General features: G+C 38.8%; 1 protein-coding gene across 4 annotated transcripts; it reads right to left on the bottom strand.

Annotated features, from left to right (window-relative positions):
- Positions 1-204: 204 nt before the first annotated feature.
- MTERF3 (mitochondrial transcription termination factor 3) lies at positions 205-19,281 on the bottom strand. 4 transcript variants are annotated; one of them, XM_031439358.2, is made up of 8 exons: positions 19,138-19,280; positions 16,298-16,646; positions 14,866-15,018; positions 9,959-10,148; positions 6,090-6,237; positions 5,643-5,714; positions 3,706-3,867; positions 205-472 (listed from the first exon to the last, which is right to left on the bottom strand). In XM_031439358.2, the coding sequence occupies exons 2-8, from the start codon at positions 16,629-16,631 to the stop codon at positions 278-280; spliced, it is 1,254 nt and encodes a 417-aa protein (XP_031295218.1). In that variant the 5' UTR covers positions 16,632-16,646; positions 19,138-19,280; the 3' UTR covers positions 205-277. The 4 variants fall into 4 exon arrangements, with proteins under 4 accessions (XP_031295218.1, XP_064333023.1, XP_064333021.1 ...); XM_064476953.1 differs by lacking the exon at positions 19,138-19,280 and adding an exon at positions 15,322-15,570 and having other exon boundaries at positions 14,866-14,983; positions 16,298-16,421; XM_064476951.1 differs by lacking the exon at positions 19,138-19,280 and having other exon boundaries at positions 14,866-14,983; positions 16,298-16,499.
- Positions 19,282-19,331: the final 50 nt, after the last annotated feature.

The following is a 19,331-nucleotide window of genomic DNA, read 5'->3' as shown; positions in this document are numbered from 1 at the left end:
CCAGAGGGGCAATACACCAGCCTCCAGTACAATGACTCTCTTTCTCTAAGCTTGCTGTAACTTTAGTTCTCTTTCCCAAGGAAGGAAATCGTTGAGTCAAAGGTGAATTACGCTACCAGGAACTTGTAAGAAACATCCACCAAAAGTGTACCCAAATTTACAATAACAAGAAATTGTTTCCAGTATCAATTGAGGCTTAAGGCATTTATTTTAAAATATATTAATTTATTCATATATACATTCATTTACATTATTACATTTTAACATTCATCAAAAACTAAAGAGTTTTTAAGAATTTTTCAAAGTCCTGTACTGAGGCCTTGGCCATCTCTTCACAAAATATTTCATCAGGCATAGATACCAATTTGTCCAAAGAGATGTAGTTAGGTTTTGCTGGATCATACTGTGCTCTTCCTAAATAGGTAAGAAACAAATGCCTTTCTTTGACTTTGAACAACCTTGTATTAAATACCTAGGGAAAAAAAAAAAGTTAAAAAAAAAAACATTATGCACTGAAAAATGAACTGTTTATTTGGCTAAAAATTTTAATAGGCTAGCAAGTACAAAGTTTTGACCACATGCTCCATTAAGTATGCTAGAGGGTTTAAACCCTTTGGCTTCTGCTAAGAAATTATGATTAAAAAGGGACTCAAAACTTAACAAACAACAATTATAAAATAATAAAGGGCTACATTACAGGCAAAGACCAGACTAATCCAGGGAGATGGGAGAAGCTGTTAAGAAAGCAAATTCTCAGGCTCCACCCCAAACCTTCTTATCCAGAGACTTTGAGAGTGGGGCCCACAAGTCCACCAAGGGAGTCTCATGCTTGCCAAGTTTGAGACCCAAAGTTAGAGATCAAGGTTTACGGCATCAAAGATTGTGTAAGATTTCGTAATCTGTGACACTCCCCTATTTTTCCCTTCTTTCTTTCTTTTTTAATTCCTGGTGCTCCCTCTGATTGGTATCAAAATGAAATGTACCTGGACCTCAGGGGAGCGGCTTACCCGCCTTGGGGTTAAAACTCCTGAGGGAGTGGAATGAGGGCAATAACTTGAAAAAGGAATCAGAAGCGGGCTAAGTCCTGACAGCCAGATGCAAGAAAGGAGGGAGACCTGGGAGATGTGGCCAGACTTAAAACAGAGCCCCAAGCTGAAGACACATCTGTGAGGCTCGGGGCCAGGACCAATGAACCACGTTCAGTGTTCCGTCTCAGGTTCTTCTCTTGGCTGTATTCAGATACACTGGGGATGCTCCACATGGCACATAACCTCCAGGAGTCATTATGTTCAAGTGGAAACAAACTAATTAACAGATCACTTGGAAAGGCTTGGATTCTCTCTCCCCTCCCCCAACCTCTCCCTCCCTCCCTCTCTCGCACTCTCTCTCTCTCACTCTCGCTGCTGACCACCAGGGACCACTATGCAATGTCAGAAAAGTTTCATCCTATTAATGATCCATTCAATTCTCAGCAAATAAGCAAAAACAAACAGACAAACAAACAAAAAAAAACTCTCTAAGTGGAGAATTACTGATCCCTTCTCATCCTAACTGGACTCCAGCTCTGCCTTCGCAGAAGCCCGCAGGCGAAGAGGAGAAACAAGGTCTTAGAGGAAGCAGAATATAGCCTCTTTCCTGCACTAGTGACTCCCTCATGTTAATTACCGCCACTGCTTTGAAATGAGTAAATCAACCATACTTATTAAGTTAAAATTGTTTCCCTGTTTTTAATTAATCGTAAAAATAACTACCAACCAGAACTGTTAAACTGTTTTTGCATGAGAAAGCTGTTTCACAACACTAAATTTTTAAAGCACCAGCCAAAAATTTAAAGTCGGTATCAGTTCCCTCATGGTCCTGCTGTCAATTAATGTATTTTTCTACTAATTTTTTTTTTTTTTTTTTTTTTTTTTTTTTTTTACAATACTACCCAGACCCCTAGGAGTCTGAGAATCCTCCTGCTATGGAAGCCACAGTTGTTCTACAATTGGACTTCCCAGAGCTAGGATGTGGGGGGCCTAAAACCTGTTTTTTCAAACAACTGATTTTGATGCATCTAGTCAAGTTTATAGTTCCCTCTCCTTGGAAAGTCTCTGTCCATTTTTGAGACTCCACTCATTCTACTGACAGCTCAGCTGTCATCTTCTTAGAGTGGCAGTATATCCTAGGTAAGCATGTGCGTTTTCAAACTGACTGCCAGGGTTCTAATCCCGGCTCTGGCCCCTGTTACCTGGGTAACCTTGGACAACTTACTGAATCTCTTTATGCTTAATTTCTTCATTTGTAAAAATAGGGATAATAATAGTACCCACCACATCTGCTTGTTGTGAGGATGAAATGAATTTAAGTAAAGCAGTAAAGACAGAGCTGGCACATAGTAAATAAGCAATCAATGGCTATTACTATTTCTGTGATTTTCCTACCTCTCCTAAATTAAATCAATAGCTCTGTAAGATATCTGGTTAAGATGCTAACATTATGGAAAGTGATTACATTTTAAGAACTTGTCTTCCACACTAGAATACAGGTTCCACAAGAACACATGACTCATTGATTTTTTTTTTAATCCTCAGATCTTTTCTATCATGCTCTACAGTCACTGAGTTATCAACCAACCCAGTGGAAAACAAATTGTTATTGCTTTTTAGTTGAAGATGATTTACTTTACAGTGCTTCCATAAGCCAAATTTGCACCACCAGGCTTCTAACACTTTTTATAATGAATACATATGATAAAACGGAAAAATTCTCTATTAAGGACCCATTCATAGTGAAGCATGATAGATAAATAAACACTGCTGTTTGTGAAGGGGAATTGTACTGAGCGCAGTCCAGTTCGGAGAGTTATATTAAAGTCATATTTCTTTGCCCACCTTTACATCAGGAACACATGTACCAAATGGAGTAGAGGGATTACGTTGATGAAATCCAATCTTTCATTTATCCAGTGAATACTCACTGAGTGTCTATTCACATGCCACACAGGGAAGAAGGATGACTTTTATGAGATTCAATCATTCATCTGTTCAACAAATATCTATCCAGTACCTACTAATCGGCCCGGTATAGTTTCAGAGTCTGGGAATTCAGCAGTATATAAATCAGACAAGATCTCTGCTTACAAAGAGTTAACATTCTTGTGAACAAGCAGATAATGTCATCCACTCGGTAAAGAACAGTAAAGTCTAATTACTTTAGAAAATGTAATTATGGCTTTGGCGTGATGGCTAACTAGAAGTGTTCTATGCTTTGATAGATCATTACAATATGGCTTGTTAACTAATGGATTTAGATAGATTGTGAATAAAAAAGTACACTTCAAATTGAAAGAACCTTTAAGAGCAGTGGCGTATTTCAAACCTAAATGGAGAAAAGCGTAAGAGAGAATAAGTTAGATTCCAACAGGTAGAACCAGGAATAGGTGCAAACCACAGGGAAATAGATTCGTCACTTATATGTCCTCCCAAGATGTACATGTGTGCCCTAGAAGTTGTAGACTGTTCACAGGTGGTCCCTCGACTACATCTGCTAGACGTGTTCTTGATCAAAAGATGGGGGAAAAAAAAGATCTTAATGCAACTCTCAGAACTATACTGCATTTGGTCCAATTCCTTCACAAACAGCAAGGGGTTTTCACAAGTGGACAGCACTGTGTGCTAAGGGCGATGACAGTGCTTATGGAACAGAGAGCCACACGCTCCTTACCTGTGGGAACTTCACAATGATATGGTGGGGAACGCGCATCACGTTGTGCACGTAGTCAAAAGTCTCGGTAAGTTTCCTTTTATTTGCAGTTAACATCTTTGGGATTTTGGTGATCATATGTTGAATTTCATTATGTTTAAAACCTAGTTCAAGTCGATAAACCTAAAAGAAAACAGAGTTGCTATGAATCACCGACAGAAATAGTTATTTTGGTAATATGCCAGAGGACACATTGATTCTTTCAAAATTTAAAATTAGGATGTTAAAATCTGGAGACGGCTATGCCAATGCCCTTAAGGGTTCATGGCTTCCTGCTTCTGGGGTAACCTGAACTTTAAACCCCTCTCCTGAGAGTGAGCTACTCACAGCCTGATGATCATCATGAAGATCACCAAGGAGCTATCATAATTACGAGACAGAATAACGGTGGACAAAGGGGCCTGGTCAGGCTGTCTGTGTGGGCTCCACACCACACAGGCGGGCAGTAAGATTTTCAAAGTGCTTCCTGAGCCTCTGCTTCCAAGCACCCTCATATACATGTCATCTGGAAAAACTACATGTCAAAATTCGAGATCACCTAAATGTGGGTTAGGTCCTCTTATGTGTAGTCAGTCTCCTGAGCCCCTCACCAGCCCACTGTTCTGGCCACCATGCATGCAACCCCTCGCTGAGCTGTAAGCACCACAGAGCAGGGACTATCTCCCCAGCCCAGAGCATGAGCAGGTACTCAATAAAATTCTTCAACAGCTGAGTATGAGACACTTGAAGCACCTCAGAAAATAGGCTTTATATAATTCCAAATACCACTACAGCTTCGTATGCTAACATGCCAGCTGCCCTTGGTTCTATACTGTCCTCATGGAGGGAGGACAGTGAAGAAGGTCTGGGATGTTCTGTGACAGAACCAGAGCTGGCAGGTGGCACAGGTTCTGAGAGCAACACACTGGCCACTACTCTCTTCAAAGAAGCCTTTTGGCTCCAGGCTCCACAGCTCATGTTCCCCCGAGGTGACAAAGACACAGACCCTCACACTGGGCAAAGGGAGCAGACACCCAACCTGCTACTCGAGGATTACGGGGATCAGTGTCTGCAAGGCCACTTATTCATGCCACACCGGCTCAACATGTGAAAATATCAGAAACTAAAATCAACTGCTTGCTAGATATTTATTGTATCATTTCCTTGTCCGTCTTTTTAGAAGTAACTTCTTTTACAATCTAGTTTTCTTTAAGGTGATGGTAGCAAATCTATCCTCTTCAGAGGACTTAAACACTTAAAGAAATGGATTTCTCAAAAACTTACAGGCATCTGGGCATATATCCAGAAGGAACCCTACTTCAAAAAGACACCTGCACCCCAATGTTCATAGCATCACTATTTAAATAGCCAAGACGTGGAAACAGCCTAAATGTCCATCAACAGATGACTGGATAAAGATGTGGTATATTTATACAATGGAATACTATTCAGCCATAAAAATGACAACATAATGCCATTTACAGCAACATGGATGTCCCTGGAGAATGTCATTCTAAGTGAAGTAAGCCAGAAAGAGAAAGAAAAATACCATATGAGATTGCTCATATGTGGAATCTAAAAAAAAAAAAAAAGAACATAAATACAAAACAGAAACAGACTCATAGACATAGAATACAAACTTGTGGTTGCCAGGGGGAAGGGAGTGGGAAGGGACAGACTGGGAGTTCGAAATTTGTAGACACTGACAGGTATATATAGAATAGATAAACAAGATTATACTGTATAGCACAGGGAAATATATACAAGATCTTGTGGTAGCTCACTGTGAAGAGTATGCAACAATGAATATATGTATGTTCATGTATAACTGAAAAATTGTGCTCTACGCTGGAACTTGACACAACATTGTAAACTGACTATACAAGAAACAAACAAGAAAAAACTTACAGGTGTCCTACCTTCATATTTTCCTTCACAGGCTCCAGACTTCCAGTGAGGAGCCTTGGGAGACGAATTACCAGATCTCTAGTCTACAGTTATAAAACAATCTATTATTAATACATTTGCATATTCAACTGGTTTGGAAAAAAACAAAGCATTACTAGGAATACAAAACTAAAATGTAAAATATGACCCAGCAGAGAAATGCTAAGCCCAGAAATACATAAACTTAACACTGTTTGAGGAAAAAATTAGTGCTGAGAATAAAACTTAAGGAACTAATTTTATGGAATTATTATAAAACAACACAGCTATATGATTACCCTAGCAAGGTAACTCATTTTTGTACAGAAAATACTAGGCATTTATAGAATTCATATGGGACAGGTATCGGTTAGAAACAGATTTAGCAGTTACTAAATGTAGTTGATGTGGAAACATACAAATTCTCCCCTTTTCTTTACCTTCTTCACACTAAGTTCAAGTTCCTTCTGAAAAAATCCCAATCTGTTATCCAGTCTTTCCACTGAAAAACTCAGCAAAAATGGTGCATTTCTGACCATCTGTGCAATGTCTGCCTTACTGAAATTTTTTGACTGTAGATAAGCCACTCTAGAGAAACAAACAGAATACGTGCACATAAGAGAAATATTTAGTGTCACGCGACTTCAATAATAAGGGCCCCAAAATGGTGAGAAGAAAACAAGCATTCACCAGCTCTAGAAGGGCTTCCACGTACACGCAGACACAGACAGTGTTTCTAACATCGACTGACAGATTCCCTTTTCAGTGAACCTGACATTTTATTAGTTGGTAGAAAAAAAACGAAATAGCTTCTGTTTAAGAATTTCTTTCTTTCTTTGCTAAGAGTAGAAAACACACAAATTAAGAAGAGAAGAGATTCAGAACTCTTTTTATGAAGAAAGTCCGTCAAGAATGGCTAACACTGAAAAGAGGAATTTTTTATTTCAGTACATTTACTGAGAATGTATTTTCATAAACAATTGTTACTAGAATCTTTCAATATGTATTTTGTTAACAACTGAGAACTTTCCTGATAAGTTTCTGGGAACCAAAGTAAGGTAGTAAAATATAGAGAGTCTGACTATAAAATTACATTATTTATTTAAAAAAAAAATCTATAAATATACAAAAGGCAGTTTACTTAAATGCCTAAAATTCCAGGACATGATCTTGTTTAATTCTCACCAGGAAAACAAACACAAAAACAAACAAAAAAAACCCTGTGTGACGAGGTAAATGCCCCACATTGCACCTGAAGAAACAGAGATTCGGAAATAACTTGTCTCAGACCAGCAGCTAATTAATTACAAAGCTGAAATTTAAACTCATGCATGCCTACTTCTAATACCCATATTTTTATACCACATATCAGAACTTATATTTTATACTCAATAACATTACTCCTTTAAACCAGTCCCTTAGAGGTGATGAGAGAAAAGATTGATAAATTTTAATTACATAAAAATTTTAAATGCAAGGCAAAACAAAAACAAAAAACCCACCATCAACGAAGTCAGACAAGTGACAAGCTGGGAAAAATACTTACAACGTGTCACAGAGAAAGAACTAATTTTGTTAATATATAAAAGACTGCTTACCAAAAAAAAAAGCCCATTAAAAATGGCAAAGGACATATAGAAAAGGAAATATAAACACAAGTTTGACATATGAAAAGATCCTCCAAATATCTGATGGGCCAAACGTCATTTCCAAAGCAAAAAAGAGGCACTGTTCTTATCTATAAAATGCATTGAACTCATAAAGTTTGATGAGACTGGATTAGTGAGGATAACAGGGAACCTGGCACTTCTGTACACTGTTGGTGGGAATGTAAACTACAACTAACCTACACGAAGGACAATTTGTCAATATCTATTAAAAGTATACATGCACACACCCCATCAATGACCTAGTAATTCTACTTTTAAAAATACATCCTACAGATACACACCAATATGTGTGAAATGATGTACATACCGGGGGAGTCACTGCAGCATCTCTGTGATAGGAAAGACCAGAAATCACCCCCATCTTTACCAGGAGGGGACTAGACAGACCCATAGTCGGGTTAAGAATAAGAAAAGCCAACAAAAACCTATCTCCAACATGTAGTTATGGTTGGGTGCAGAATAGTGTGTGTAAATGCTACCAACTGTATATGTGTGTTCTTGTGTATGTGTGTACACAGATACACACACATGCTTGTGTATGACAGAACATTCTTAGCAAGTTGAGGAAAAAACTTGATAATCGTAGCTGCCTCCAGAGATGGGTCTTGCAAGGCTGACAAGGGTCAGGAATAAGCAGGTGGGAAGGAGGATCACCAATTTTTTTTCCTTTGGTTGCATCGAAGATCAGTATCTGATTAAAACGTTATTGAAACTGTTGTTCATGTTGTGATAACTTTTCCACTAAAATATTAAGTTTTAAGGCCCAGCCAAAAAAAAATTTCTGATAATTTAAATGCAGATTACTCATTTGTACATTTCAAATTCTCTTTATTGAAAAGAAAACAAGCGTATGAAATCAGTATTATAGAAATTCTAGAAAATAAGACTGCCGTACATAACAGAGCCAGAAGCTAAGTTCAGTAAAGGTTATCATACCCTTGCCTCTTCCAGTAGCTTATTTTTCATTATATATCCTTTTGAGTGCATGTGGATAAATTACCTATTAAAAAATTCCCAGTAATTTTTTTAAATGCTCCACAGTTTGCTTTGTCAGTCAGCCAGGTTTGGGAACCATTAGTCTATACTATCGACGTGAAAATATACCTTAACTGTTAGCAGCACGTGCAATCTTGAGAAAGTAACTTAAGCTCCTTTTAACCTTATATTTCCTGCATAGAATTAAAAGTAGGGAGACAGTATGGTGTAGTAGCCAGGACTCTGGAATTAGACCAAGTGATTTGAATCCCAGCTCTGCCACTTACACTAGCTGGGTTATCTTAGGCAAATTATTTAACGTCTCTGTGCCCTTCCTGTAAAATGGTGATATAAATAATAATGGTGCACTGGCAGCCTCTGAAATGGCTCCCAGTGATCTCCACTTCCTGGTGTGTACTCTTCCCTTGAATAAACCTTGAGCAAAAGGGCAAGTTGGGTTTTGAATGGGGAGAGAATTAGTGTTCCAGGCAGCCAAGAGGAGCAGAGCTAGATATGTCAGCCTGTCTCCTAGAATCACTCTTTCTCTCCCGTGTGCTGTAACAGCCGGTCTAAGTCACACCAGACTGTCAGTCCCGTGAAGGGAGAGAGTGTGTCTGTCTTACATGGTTCAGGACTAGCTAAGTGCCTTCGTATATAATATGGGCTCAAATTATTCAATGTAAGGAATGCAGTTTTTTTGTTCTATTTTTCCCTAATTCAGAGATAAGGCATTAGACCCTGATGGTTCAAGGAACTGCAAAGCTCCCTGAAATCAGTGTGAGAAGAGTCTGCAGACTAGTTAGGACACCGTTGTAGTATTTTTCATGTGAAATGATGGGGACCTGAGGTTAGGTGTTCAAAGTGAAGATTACGAGAAATGCACTGACTGATTTGAGAGACAGAAAAATAGAACCAACAGGCCTCGGTAAGGTATTAGACGTGGATGACAAAAGAGAAGTCAAGTTCATACCAGTGTTTCTGATTTGGGCAACAGGGTGAACAGTGCTCTCACTCAGGGAATCTGGGAAGACCTGATTTAGGTGAGAGGTGGAGATGATGATAAATCCAAGATGTGAACTTAAAGACAAGGACTCTGTCTTACTCTGTGGTGTTCCCAATGCCTAGAAGGATTCCTACCTCACAGATCAATACTATCTCACTGAATCAGTTCTCACAGAGAGAAGTACAAAGATATTTATAGAAATGTTATTTAAGGAAGAAAAAAAAGGAAAAACCAAAATAGCCAACTGACGGAAATGATTAAGCAAATTATACAATAACTTGCTAAAGAATGTCAAATGTCAACCATTGAAAATTGGCCAGAAAAAACAATAGAAAAGCTCAGGCTCTCATAACTTTAAGTGTGACCTCAAATAATTTAGCCATTTGTTAATAGATTAAAAAAAAATTATTCAAGTTTCCAAAGAGAAACAGTTAAGTATTAACTTAGCAATAAGCTGAAAACATAATATTGGGTAGTTGAACAAAAGAACTGACCCACATACTTAATTCTGATCAAAGAACGTCCACAACAAAAAAAACAGTATACACATTCATCATGTCAGTAGATCCTAGTGCCACTGAGACTTAAAAACTAACTTACACATATACTTCCTTTCATAACCACTTCTTGGGTTATGTGAAAATCATTCTAAAAGCCATACCTGGTCTTAAGATTTTCAAGATCTTCAGAGAAAATAGCGTAGTTTTTAGTGAAGAATGTTCCTAGTTGGTTATCCTCTATACCCAAATCTTTAAGAAACAGGAGTATTTGCTTAATGTCTTTTTCAAAGTCCAGTCTCAGAAGGAGGTTGGCGGCATCCGGATGTTTTTCTATCTTGGATAAATCAACTCCTGCAATAAATTACAAACACTACTTAAAGATAACCTTAGCTGAGTCATTAAACTGCATAGATAGAAACATAAGAAGTCAGTGATGGAGATCAACAACCTATCCAAAGGAGACCTGAGACAGGTCAACAGAAGCTTCTAAATATTTTAAAACTAAATTGGTTGCAGAAATAAAAACAAATTAAAATAAAAATGCAGAATTTATTTCAAAGCCGTGTATAGAGGGAAACAGTAAATTTGGGGCTAAACTTCCACCCAAACCAATTCATGCTGACCTAGAATCATCATTTTTACCTACAGTTTCTTGAATATTGTTTGCAGGTTTCTTATAAACCCCTAATGATCTCCACGGTAACTTCTTAACTGGTAGCTCTGCAGGGTAACAAACCCTATGAATAAACTGTTACTTTCTTTGGAGTTTATCACTTCTTTAGTTATAAGTATTATTTAAAAAATTTGTTTATGATCCCCTTCAAGGGGGAATAAAAGTGACCCTATGTCTTACTCATTACATTCTCCAGGTTTTTAGCATAAAGACAAGTACCTCAAAGGAGCAAAAGAAATGTCTGCATGAAACAGGTAAACATATGTAGCTCTGCCCTGAAATACACAGCAAAGCAGAAAGTGCCCCACCTTAACCTTCACATATCCTCATAATCTTAAGTAATCTAAGTAAATGAGACAAGGGACAGGAGAGGAAGGAAGAAGGGGGAGAAAGCAAGTTGTTATTTTAAAGTATTCTTTGGTCATGGATATAATTAGATGTCCACATTAATTAGGCAGGGAATCAGAGTAACCTTTGATTCCAAATTCTCATTAAAACTGAGCATTTTATTCTCTCGTTAAAAAAAAATTAAACATGAATAGGAAAGGCCCGTTCTTTATCTTTAAAATAAACATTCAAAGACAATCTAAAACTTTTACTTAGACTTAAATTTTATATCCTTAAAAATATTTCTTTAGGTTAAAAAATAACTCAAACGGATTCCTAAATGCAACTTTACAGTCTTAAATATAAAAGTAATGAAATAAAAACACTTTTTAAAATGGTGTCTAAACCAGAAAAATAAATTGTAAAATTCTATGTATTATTAGATGCAAATATAATTCCAAACCCAAGTTTCTTGATATTAAACAGGTATTGATATGAGATGATCATGAACAGAAAAATAGATTACACAAGCACACACCCTCAAAACAGATCCAGGATGAACAAAAAAACCTAGTATACAATAATAATGACATTTTAAATCAATGGGGGAAAAGACAGACTTCATTACAATATAATGGGACCTCTAGCTATATATTTGACAAATAATTAAGAGTTCCTTCTATATCTGATACAAAAATTAACTTCAGATACATTAAGAATCTAAATGTATACTAACTTAAAAGCTACTAGAAGAAAACACAGAATTTTAAAAATAATATTAAGTTTGACTACATAAAAATATAAGACCCGCTGTATGGCTTTCTGTAACATACATATATTTGCATAGAAAAAGATGGGAAGAGCTACTCGACAAATTGGTGACAGTAGTTACCTTTGGAAAGTCGAACTGGAGATGTAGATAAGGTAAGAGTTCTTCCTCCTGTAATAGGTGCACTTTTAGCATTACAGGTGCACTTTTAGCAACTGGATGTAATTCTTTTGTAATTTAAAAATATTAATAGAAAAATCAAATTATTGGATGGATGGATGGATGGATGGATAAGTAAGATAGAAACTAGTTCCAAAAATCTGTGATAAATGTGGGAAGGGATGCTTTAAAAATAACATAAAGGGTTCAGACCTCAAGTGTAACTAAACATTACAGCTGACATGTGCTGAAGTGCCTTGCTCAGCATGAGCTGTCACACCCTGACTGTGCTGAAACAGAAATCCTGAAAAGCTGCTTTTTAACAGCAACAGGAGAGCAGAATCTCACCAGGAGAGCACACTGCTGTCAGCACAAATCACTTGGGCTTACTCACGATTTCATTAACTTGAAAAAATAGTCACTGAATGCCTCCTACGGAACAGGCACTTCCGGGAATATAAAAAATGAGTAATACATGATTCTAACTCTAGATGACCACGTTCTAAGCTGGCTTTAGCCCATCAGTTTAGTAACTAAAATGACCACTGTATTCAGCCATGGATACACACATTTAGTGTATCAATCGGGGTCTGACGGGCAACAGAAGTTGCCCTACCAAGTTCAAGTGAAAAGAACTTTAATGAAGGAACTCTGTACAGTGGTGTGAGCAGAGTCTAGGGAGCAAACAAGGGCATCCCTAGCGCTAAAGAGACAGGGAGAAAAAAGTATTACCCGAACCAAGAGGGAGCTGGAAGCGATTAAGAAAGGGCTGCCCAGTGGGAGCTGTTGTCATGGAGCGCGGTGATTACATGACCCAGAGCAGGGAGGGGATGGGGGAAATATTCCCACCTGCCCTCCCTCTCCCCCTGCGAGTGCCTCCCACTGGCTGACGCTGCTCAGAGGCCAGCTGGCAAGGAGCCCCCGTGCAGAGGTTAGCCTCCTGGGATACAGGACAGACAGAAAGGCAGAAAGCAGATCTGAGAAGCAGAGAAGAGCCAGGATAGCTGGGTCCTCAAAAATGCTTTTGGACAAACAACAAAGTTTATACTTTTTTCAGGCTGGGCCACCATGCCAAGGAAAGGAGCCAGAGCCTCAAAAATCATGAAATGATTGACAAAAGTTGGGGTCACATGGATCCTTGTAATTTAATTCCAATTTTGTTATAAAATAAAGGACTATGGGTTTTCAACAAAAATATAAAAAATAAAAATACTGTTTGACAATGTAATCATGGTTTCTCTAAGGTGCTGTCATTTAAGTTACTGCCAAGATATGCCATTGAAGTATCAGCAGACAGATGAGGGAATGGCTGAAGCGTATTTCAAAGCTCCAAGCATACTGTGAATTATCTAAAGGCAGGGACCACGTGGGTCTTACGTTTATCTTGTATTACCCGCAGCACCGATCACAGGCTGGGAAAGCCGTTCCAAAAGGAAGGGGACCGGCTTTCCTGCTTGAAGCAGATGTCACCTTTCTCTCGTCTTTGAACCCACGGGAACACTTCATTTGTATCTCTTTTGTGGGATTTATCACTTGACCTCTCATTTTTGGATTTCAGTTATTCTTCTATATGTATATTTAGATGCTTCTGAAGACTTGAAGCTTCTTGAGAACAAAGGCCATTCCCTGTACATCTGAGTAACCTGCACAGGGACAGACGAGTAAATAAGCATAACAGTGTTACTAGTGCCAGGACTGAAGTGAGCAGGGGGTGATGCGAAGAGCCCAGAAAAGGGGGTCACTCTGCCCGGAGGGTCAGAGACGACACTCAGGAAGTTACCTGAACTTGAGTGAAGTTCTCCAGTTATCAGACCTGGCCAACAAAAAGGAGGGGAGTGGCAAGCAAGTGAAGCTAAAAAAAAAGGTGAGTAAGGGCCAGGCCAGGAAGCGCTTTGCAGGATTTCAAGCAGGTCACTGACACAATCAGGCCTGCATTTCAGAAAGAGCACCGACGTCAGAGAGATTATCAGGGCAATGCTGCTGAAAAGAAGACTATCAAGGTAGGAAGCTCCTAATTTTTCACTGAAAAATGAGGGCTTAAACTAAGGCAGTGACTGAAAAATGAGAGAAGCGATGGATTTGAGAGATAATCCTTTACCTGTCCTATTCCTCAATCCCCCAAAGGAGGTTCTTTTTTTTTTTTTTCCTTTAATTGAAGTACCATCAGTTACAGTGTGTCAATTTCTGGTGTACAGCACAATGTCCCAGTCATGCATATACATACATATATTCATTTTCATATTCTTTTTCATTAAAAGTTATTATAAGATATTGAACATAGTTCCCCAAAGGAGGTTCTTTATCTGGAAAAAATCAAATAAAAGCACCAGATCCAGAGATAATGGGAAAAACAGAAGGTTGCAATAAGGCGCTAGACTGAAAATAAAAGGACTAATAAAAGTTTGCACTGATATCTCTTGGCTACCTTCAACCATCCAGATCTAGGCGCATCCTACTGGTCAACAAGCTAAGCTAGTTACAGAGCAGGCCTAGAGAGAAACCATCCAAACCAGGAGGGTAGTGGGCTCCAGAAGGAAGGTCGGGGGTAGTAGGGACAAGTGAAAAATCATCTGATAGGACTGACTGCAGGAAAAACTGTCCTGAGTGGCCATTGGAAGGCGTGGGAAAATTTAAGAGAAAACTAATCAAATGAAAAACAAAGCAATGATTAACTCAGGGAAAATGAAAGACTGCAGCGGAACGGAAACAATCATAGTACACGCCCTAAGAGCAGAGAGCAATGCTTAGAATTATAACAGTATCAGTGATTAATGATTTATCTAAAAACTGTTGGGAGAATTAAAGAGAATTAGGGGAAACGTATGTGTGTGTGTGGAAGAGACTAACTGATGTCTAAAACTGATGAACCATGCAACAGCACTGTCAACAATGACATAAACATTTAGAGGTTAAACACAAACAGAAAGAGCTATAAAAGCAGACACTCTGGGGATCCGGATACAAGGTCAGGAAGGAGGAAGGTGGGAGGACGGCTTTTCTCTAGATGCCTTTCCACACTATTTGACTTTGATGCATGGGTATGTATGTTGGTAGAGATTAAAAATGCTAATTTAAAAAATAAGGTGAAAAACTAAGTGCCGAGTACACTAAAGAAGGACTTCTGGGTTGCTCAGACTTACCGAGGAGCACTAACTTCTGCAGAGTCTCCGAATGATCCACATAGTCTCGAAGCGTGAATGAGGACGGGGGCAGTGGAGGGTCTGCAATAATCTGAACAGCCTCCTCCTCAGAAACTGGCTGCAGTGGAGACAGCGGAGGCAAATCGTCCAGTCCTTTGGAGCCAGGATGTGGACAAGTAGAAGCAAGTCAGCTTGTCAGTCTGGACACTTGAAGCTATTTCTATAAAGACAGCCTTTTGCCTAGTTTGCCTCTTTTTAAACTCTGGCATCATTTCTGAGTTCAACATTTGAGAAGTCCCTATATTGCCTACCTTCTAAGAGGTAAGGTTAAGACTATTTAGAGATATCAACTACTGTTTGTGGGTAAGTTTCTATTCCATAAGGACGTCCTGTACAAAATTCCTTTCCTTTCTGACACTTTTAATCAACAGGTATGAATGCGAAAGATCGACTGACCTTCAAGTACATTCTGAGAAAGAGATCGAGTCTGCCATGGCTTGCTCATTTGGCCAAAAGTACAGCACATTCTACAGGCCTGAATTATGTGGGTTAAAGTCATCACATCCTGAAATGTCTTCATGTTGATCCAATCCCTTCTCCTCCAAGTTATTCTCAAATATGTCTGTAAGAGGACTGCAGTGTTCTGTTTCTACCACTTGTGATGCTTTGCTAAGGTTGTGACCCTCCTTTAGTATATCCTTGATTCTGAAGTTTAAAGTCAAACACAGTAAAAAAAAGATGCTGGGAACTGTAACCTACCTTGAGCTAAGGAATCAGGGCTGTGACTTTTTTGTTCTGTTTTTTGCCTCTAATCATTACCCTTTCTCATTTCTCATGCCCAGACTCCCCACCCTGCCCTTACCCTCTAGCTGGCTTGCTTTCATATTCTACTTAACCTAATGTTATCTCATTTGCAGTGAAACAGTCCTTGCATAGGAATATTCCTAGAATAGGAAGCATTTAGGAGGGAGCAGACTTTTGCAGTGTTCTGCTTGTTCACTTTGTTCTATTTGTTGGTTTCATGGCTGTTACACAACTAAATGCATTATGTCAAAATTCATAAAACCGTATCCCCCCAAAAGGATGACTTTAAGCTAGGTACAATTATACCCTAATTAGGTACAAAGAATAGGGTAATTAGACCCTAATAAACCTAATTACCACAAGAAAAAAAAATTTTTAAAGAATCTAATAAGAAATTCAGAAAGCAAATGTTATTCATATAGCTTAAAATAATCATACACGTATTAGTCTATAAACTTTTTCTTAGTAAACTAGAGGTACAACAGAAACAAATGAATAGAAATGGCATTGTTCTTTTTCTTTCCTGGCACAAAGTATGACTTGAAATGGGCTAACAAAATATAAACAGGCAGCTTGCTCAAACTACCAAAGCGGGGTAAAGGGGAATTTTCTGAAAGTTCAGAATTACCTTCCTCAGACGGCTCAGAGTCAAAGCTGGGTATCTTCTGTGTCTTCTGTGACCGCGCATTCACGGCAGGAAGCAGAGTGCTTTGGACAGAACTAATCTCTTGACTATTTGAGCTGGTAGTCTGGGAACGATTCCATAAGGAGGAAGTCCTATAAGTCTTAAAACCACACCGGAGAAAGCAATTGTCAGAGGACAGCTGAGGTTGAGTGAAAAAGCGATGCGACAATGTTTTTCCTGGTCTCTGAAAACGTTTTCTGAGTCGGGTAGCAGTAATGAAGCTACTCAGTTTAACTGAGCTGAACCACCTGGGTATCTGTTGGGCTGACAGGGCCATTTTTCTTAAAGTAGCCTACAAAAGAAATATGTAACCATCAAAAAAGAGAAACTTACTTTATGTAAGTGTTTAAAACAGTATTCAAACAGCAAAAAGATAAACTGGAGATTATTTTTTTCTAATTAAAAGATGCTTAACGAATTAGATGACTAAAGCAGTCAGATGTTTTCAAGCACAGGAAAACCCCAAAACAAGGAAGTTTCAGTAACAAACCAAAATACAGGAACCTCTGAACTGGAAAAATAAAGATACGCTGTACAAGTTAAAAACCGAAAGCAAAATCAATGGTGTGAGAAAAACTATTTAAAACAAAAATCTATAAATGTTCAAATTACAGCTGAACCTGTAAATTTAATATTTAAAGACAAGGTGATGCCATTAAGTGCTCTTGAAATTTTGTTTAAAAGACGTGTAAGAAGCAGACTGCTGATCAAAACAATAACACTGAATTATTCAAACATATTTTATGTATGTACATTGGTCACAAAATAAAAACAAGCAGAATTCTACTTAGTCTTAAATGAATCATCAAAATATCGCTATCTAGAAGGCTGCTTCTTGCTTCATCCTCAGGGTTGAGCATTACGGACTATTTCATAGATAAAGCTGTTTCTCAAAAGGGAATTGAACGAGTTTTGCCAAATTTTGTTTCTCTGTAGGAAAAAAGAAAAAAAAAAGCCTTCCAAAAAAAAAAAAAAAAGTCAAAACTAACAAGCAAAATGAACAGACAGAAATATATAAGCATCCAGCAATGAATACATATATATTTTGACTGGAAAAGCAGTTGTTTTTAGAAGGATTTTTCATCAGGAAAGGCTGTCATTGCTTTAAAGTCCAGGAATATGAAGGACTTTTATATTTAGCCTGATTAATTCAAGGGTAAATCTGATGCATAGTATTTTACATTAAATAAGATAATCCACATAAAGTACAGCGTAGAGTCCAGCATATGGAAAATGCCCAAAAAATGTTAGCCATCATCATCATTACTGATTACAACCAAACATAAATGAATTCTGAGTTAATTGTTGCTTACAACTTTTTGATTTCTATCCTGAAATTCAGCTTGCTTTATGCTCTGAAATAGACCAAATAAATATAAATACTTGAGGGTCTAACCTCCTCTTAGAGATCTGCAGCTTAGGAAGTCTCCTGAAAGGTATTTATAAAAGTGAAATGTCTCACTGTCATTCTTAAATGATTTTAGAAAGGAAAAAAGTATTCACAATAGCCTTGGGGGGTGGATATTTTTGTTAGTAGGAAATGAGCCTCCAAACCTGTTGCGTTTTTCCTCAATCCTACAACATTCTTTCTTTGCACAGCAATGTTGGAAGAGCATTTAATTGGAAGACAGAAGACTTACTTGACCATAAGACTGTTTCTCATGGTGGTCTAGCACAATGACTAGTCCATGATAGGGGTTTCAATAACCATTCTCTAAATGAGTCTTTAAAAAGTTTATGGGTACAATACAATAATTCTTAAGATCCCTATCAGCGTAGATCCCTATCAAAGTTTTGACTTCAAGGTCTACGCATTTTGTGCTATTTCAAAGAAAACTCCTGAAATCCCAAATTCACTCTGAAGCCTCTAGAGCTAGGTTCAAATGAAAACTCCTCCCACATTAGTAAGATTAACTTTTGAATTGTAACAATACTCATTAAAAGATCTTTATGCAAACAACTAATGTTTATCCTTCTGCTTTTATCTTTTCTATATCATTTCTTTGCTGTGTATACTTCTTAACAATTGCTTAATTATTCGTTCACGAGAGCAGGGCTGGGTCTCATCTCTGTATCCACCCTCCCAGGGACTACTCCCCACTAGCCAAGGGCCTTGCACTGTTTCAGTGGTTATTGGACGGAAATGAATCAGTTGCAACTACGGTTAACTCATTTGCCTACAGAGTATTCAAAAGCGGTTACGGATGTGTATAAAAGCCCTACATCGTGGTAAGTCCTCTAACACGACGCTTTCACCAAGGTTAAAATTAAGGAAAAAAGCCTTAAATAATTCTGAAGTTCATTAATATACCATATACTAGTTCGCAACTGTGCGCCTTAGTACTTAGTCAGGAGTAGTAATTGGCACTTAAATTTTCCTTGGTGAGAGTTCAAGATTTCGACCTCCGCAAGGCTAATGAACGAAATCAGAAGATGAAAGGTGGGTGGGGGGAATGATTTCGCAATAAAGGGCCTCTCATCGGCTGCCTGACGCCCTCCCGAGGCCATTTTAACAAGTTCCTTTTTCAGTTCCCACACCGAACTTCCGGAGGAAGCCCGTTAACACACTGGACCTCCTTCTGCGTCCTCCGCAAAGAGCGCTAATAAACAGGCATAGTTGCGTCTTCTTTTCATCAGCCAAGGAAAAATACAAAACAAAATTAGTCACCCTCGATTGGGCCACGAAGGCCTAGAGGCCCCGGGGCGCGGCCTAGATCGGGATGGGGCCGGATCCGAACCCAGCCGGGCGGCTGCCCCTCGCGCTCCGGCGGCCCCCGAATTACCTGTGGCGAGGCCTGTGCCTCGTGGTCTTTCTCGCGGTGGCCACTCGCCCAGCCAGGCAGCGCGTACCGCCCGGCAGCGCAGCTCACCGGCTGGTCGCCTGCCCGCCGGCGCCGCCGCGCTCCCTCGCCCACGTGGGCTGCGGCGGGAGTGGGCGAGACTATCTGCGAGGCTGCGCGGGGGGGGAGCGGGCGGC

Source organism: Camelus dromedarius, chromosome 20 (assembly GCF_036321535.1).
Source record: "Camelus dromedarius isolate mCamDro1 chromosome 20, mCamDro1.pat, whole genome shotgun sequence".
Classification (NCBI taxonomy): domain Eukaryota; kingdom Metazoa; phylum Chordata; class Mammalia; order Artiodactyla; family Camelidae; genus Camelus; species Camelus dromedarius.
Note: the sequence above shows the minus strand (reverse complement) of the source record. Positions and strands in the feature narration are given on the sequence as shown.

Excerpts from the sequence above, each read along its gene's own strand:
- MTERF3 (XM_031439358.2), bottom strand. The coding sequence starts at position 16,631 with ATGGCCCTGTCAGCCCAACAGATACCCAGGTGGTTCAGCTCAGTTAAA. Across the intron at positions 15,019-16,297 it reads CTCTGAGCCGTCTGAGGAAG|GACTGGACGATTTGCCTCCG; the intron begins GTAATTCTGAAC and ends CTGGCTCCAAAG. Across the intron at positions 6,238-9,958 it reads CTTGAAAATCTTAAGACCAG|AGTGGCTTATCTACAGTCAA; the intron begins GTATGGCTTTTA and ends TTGTTTCTCTAG.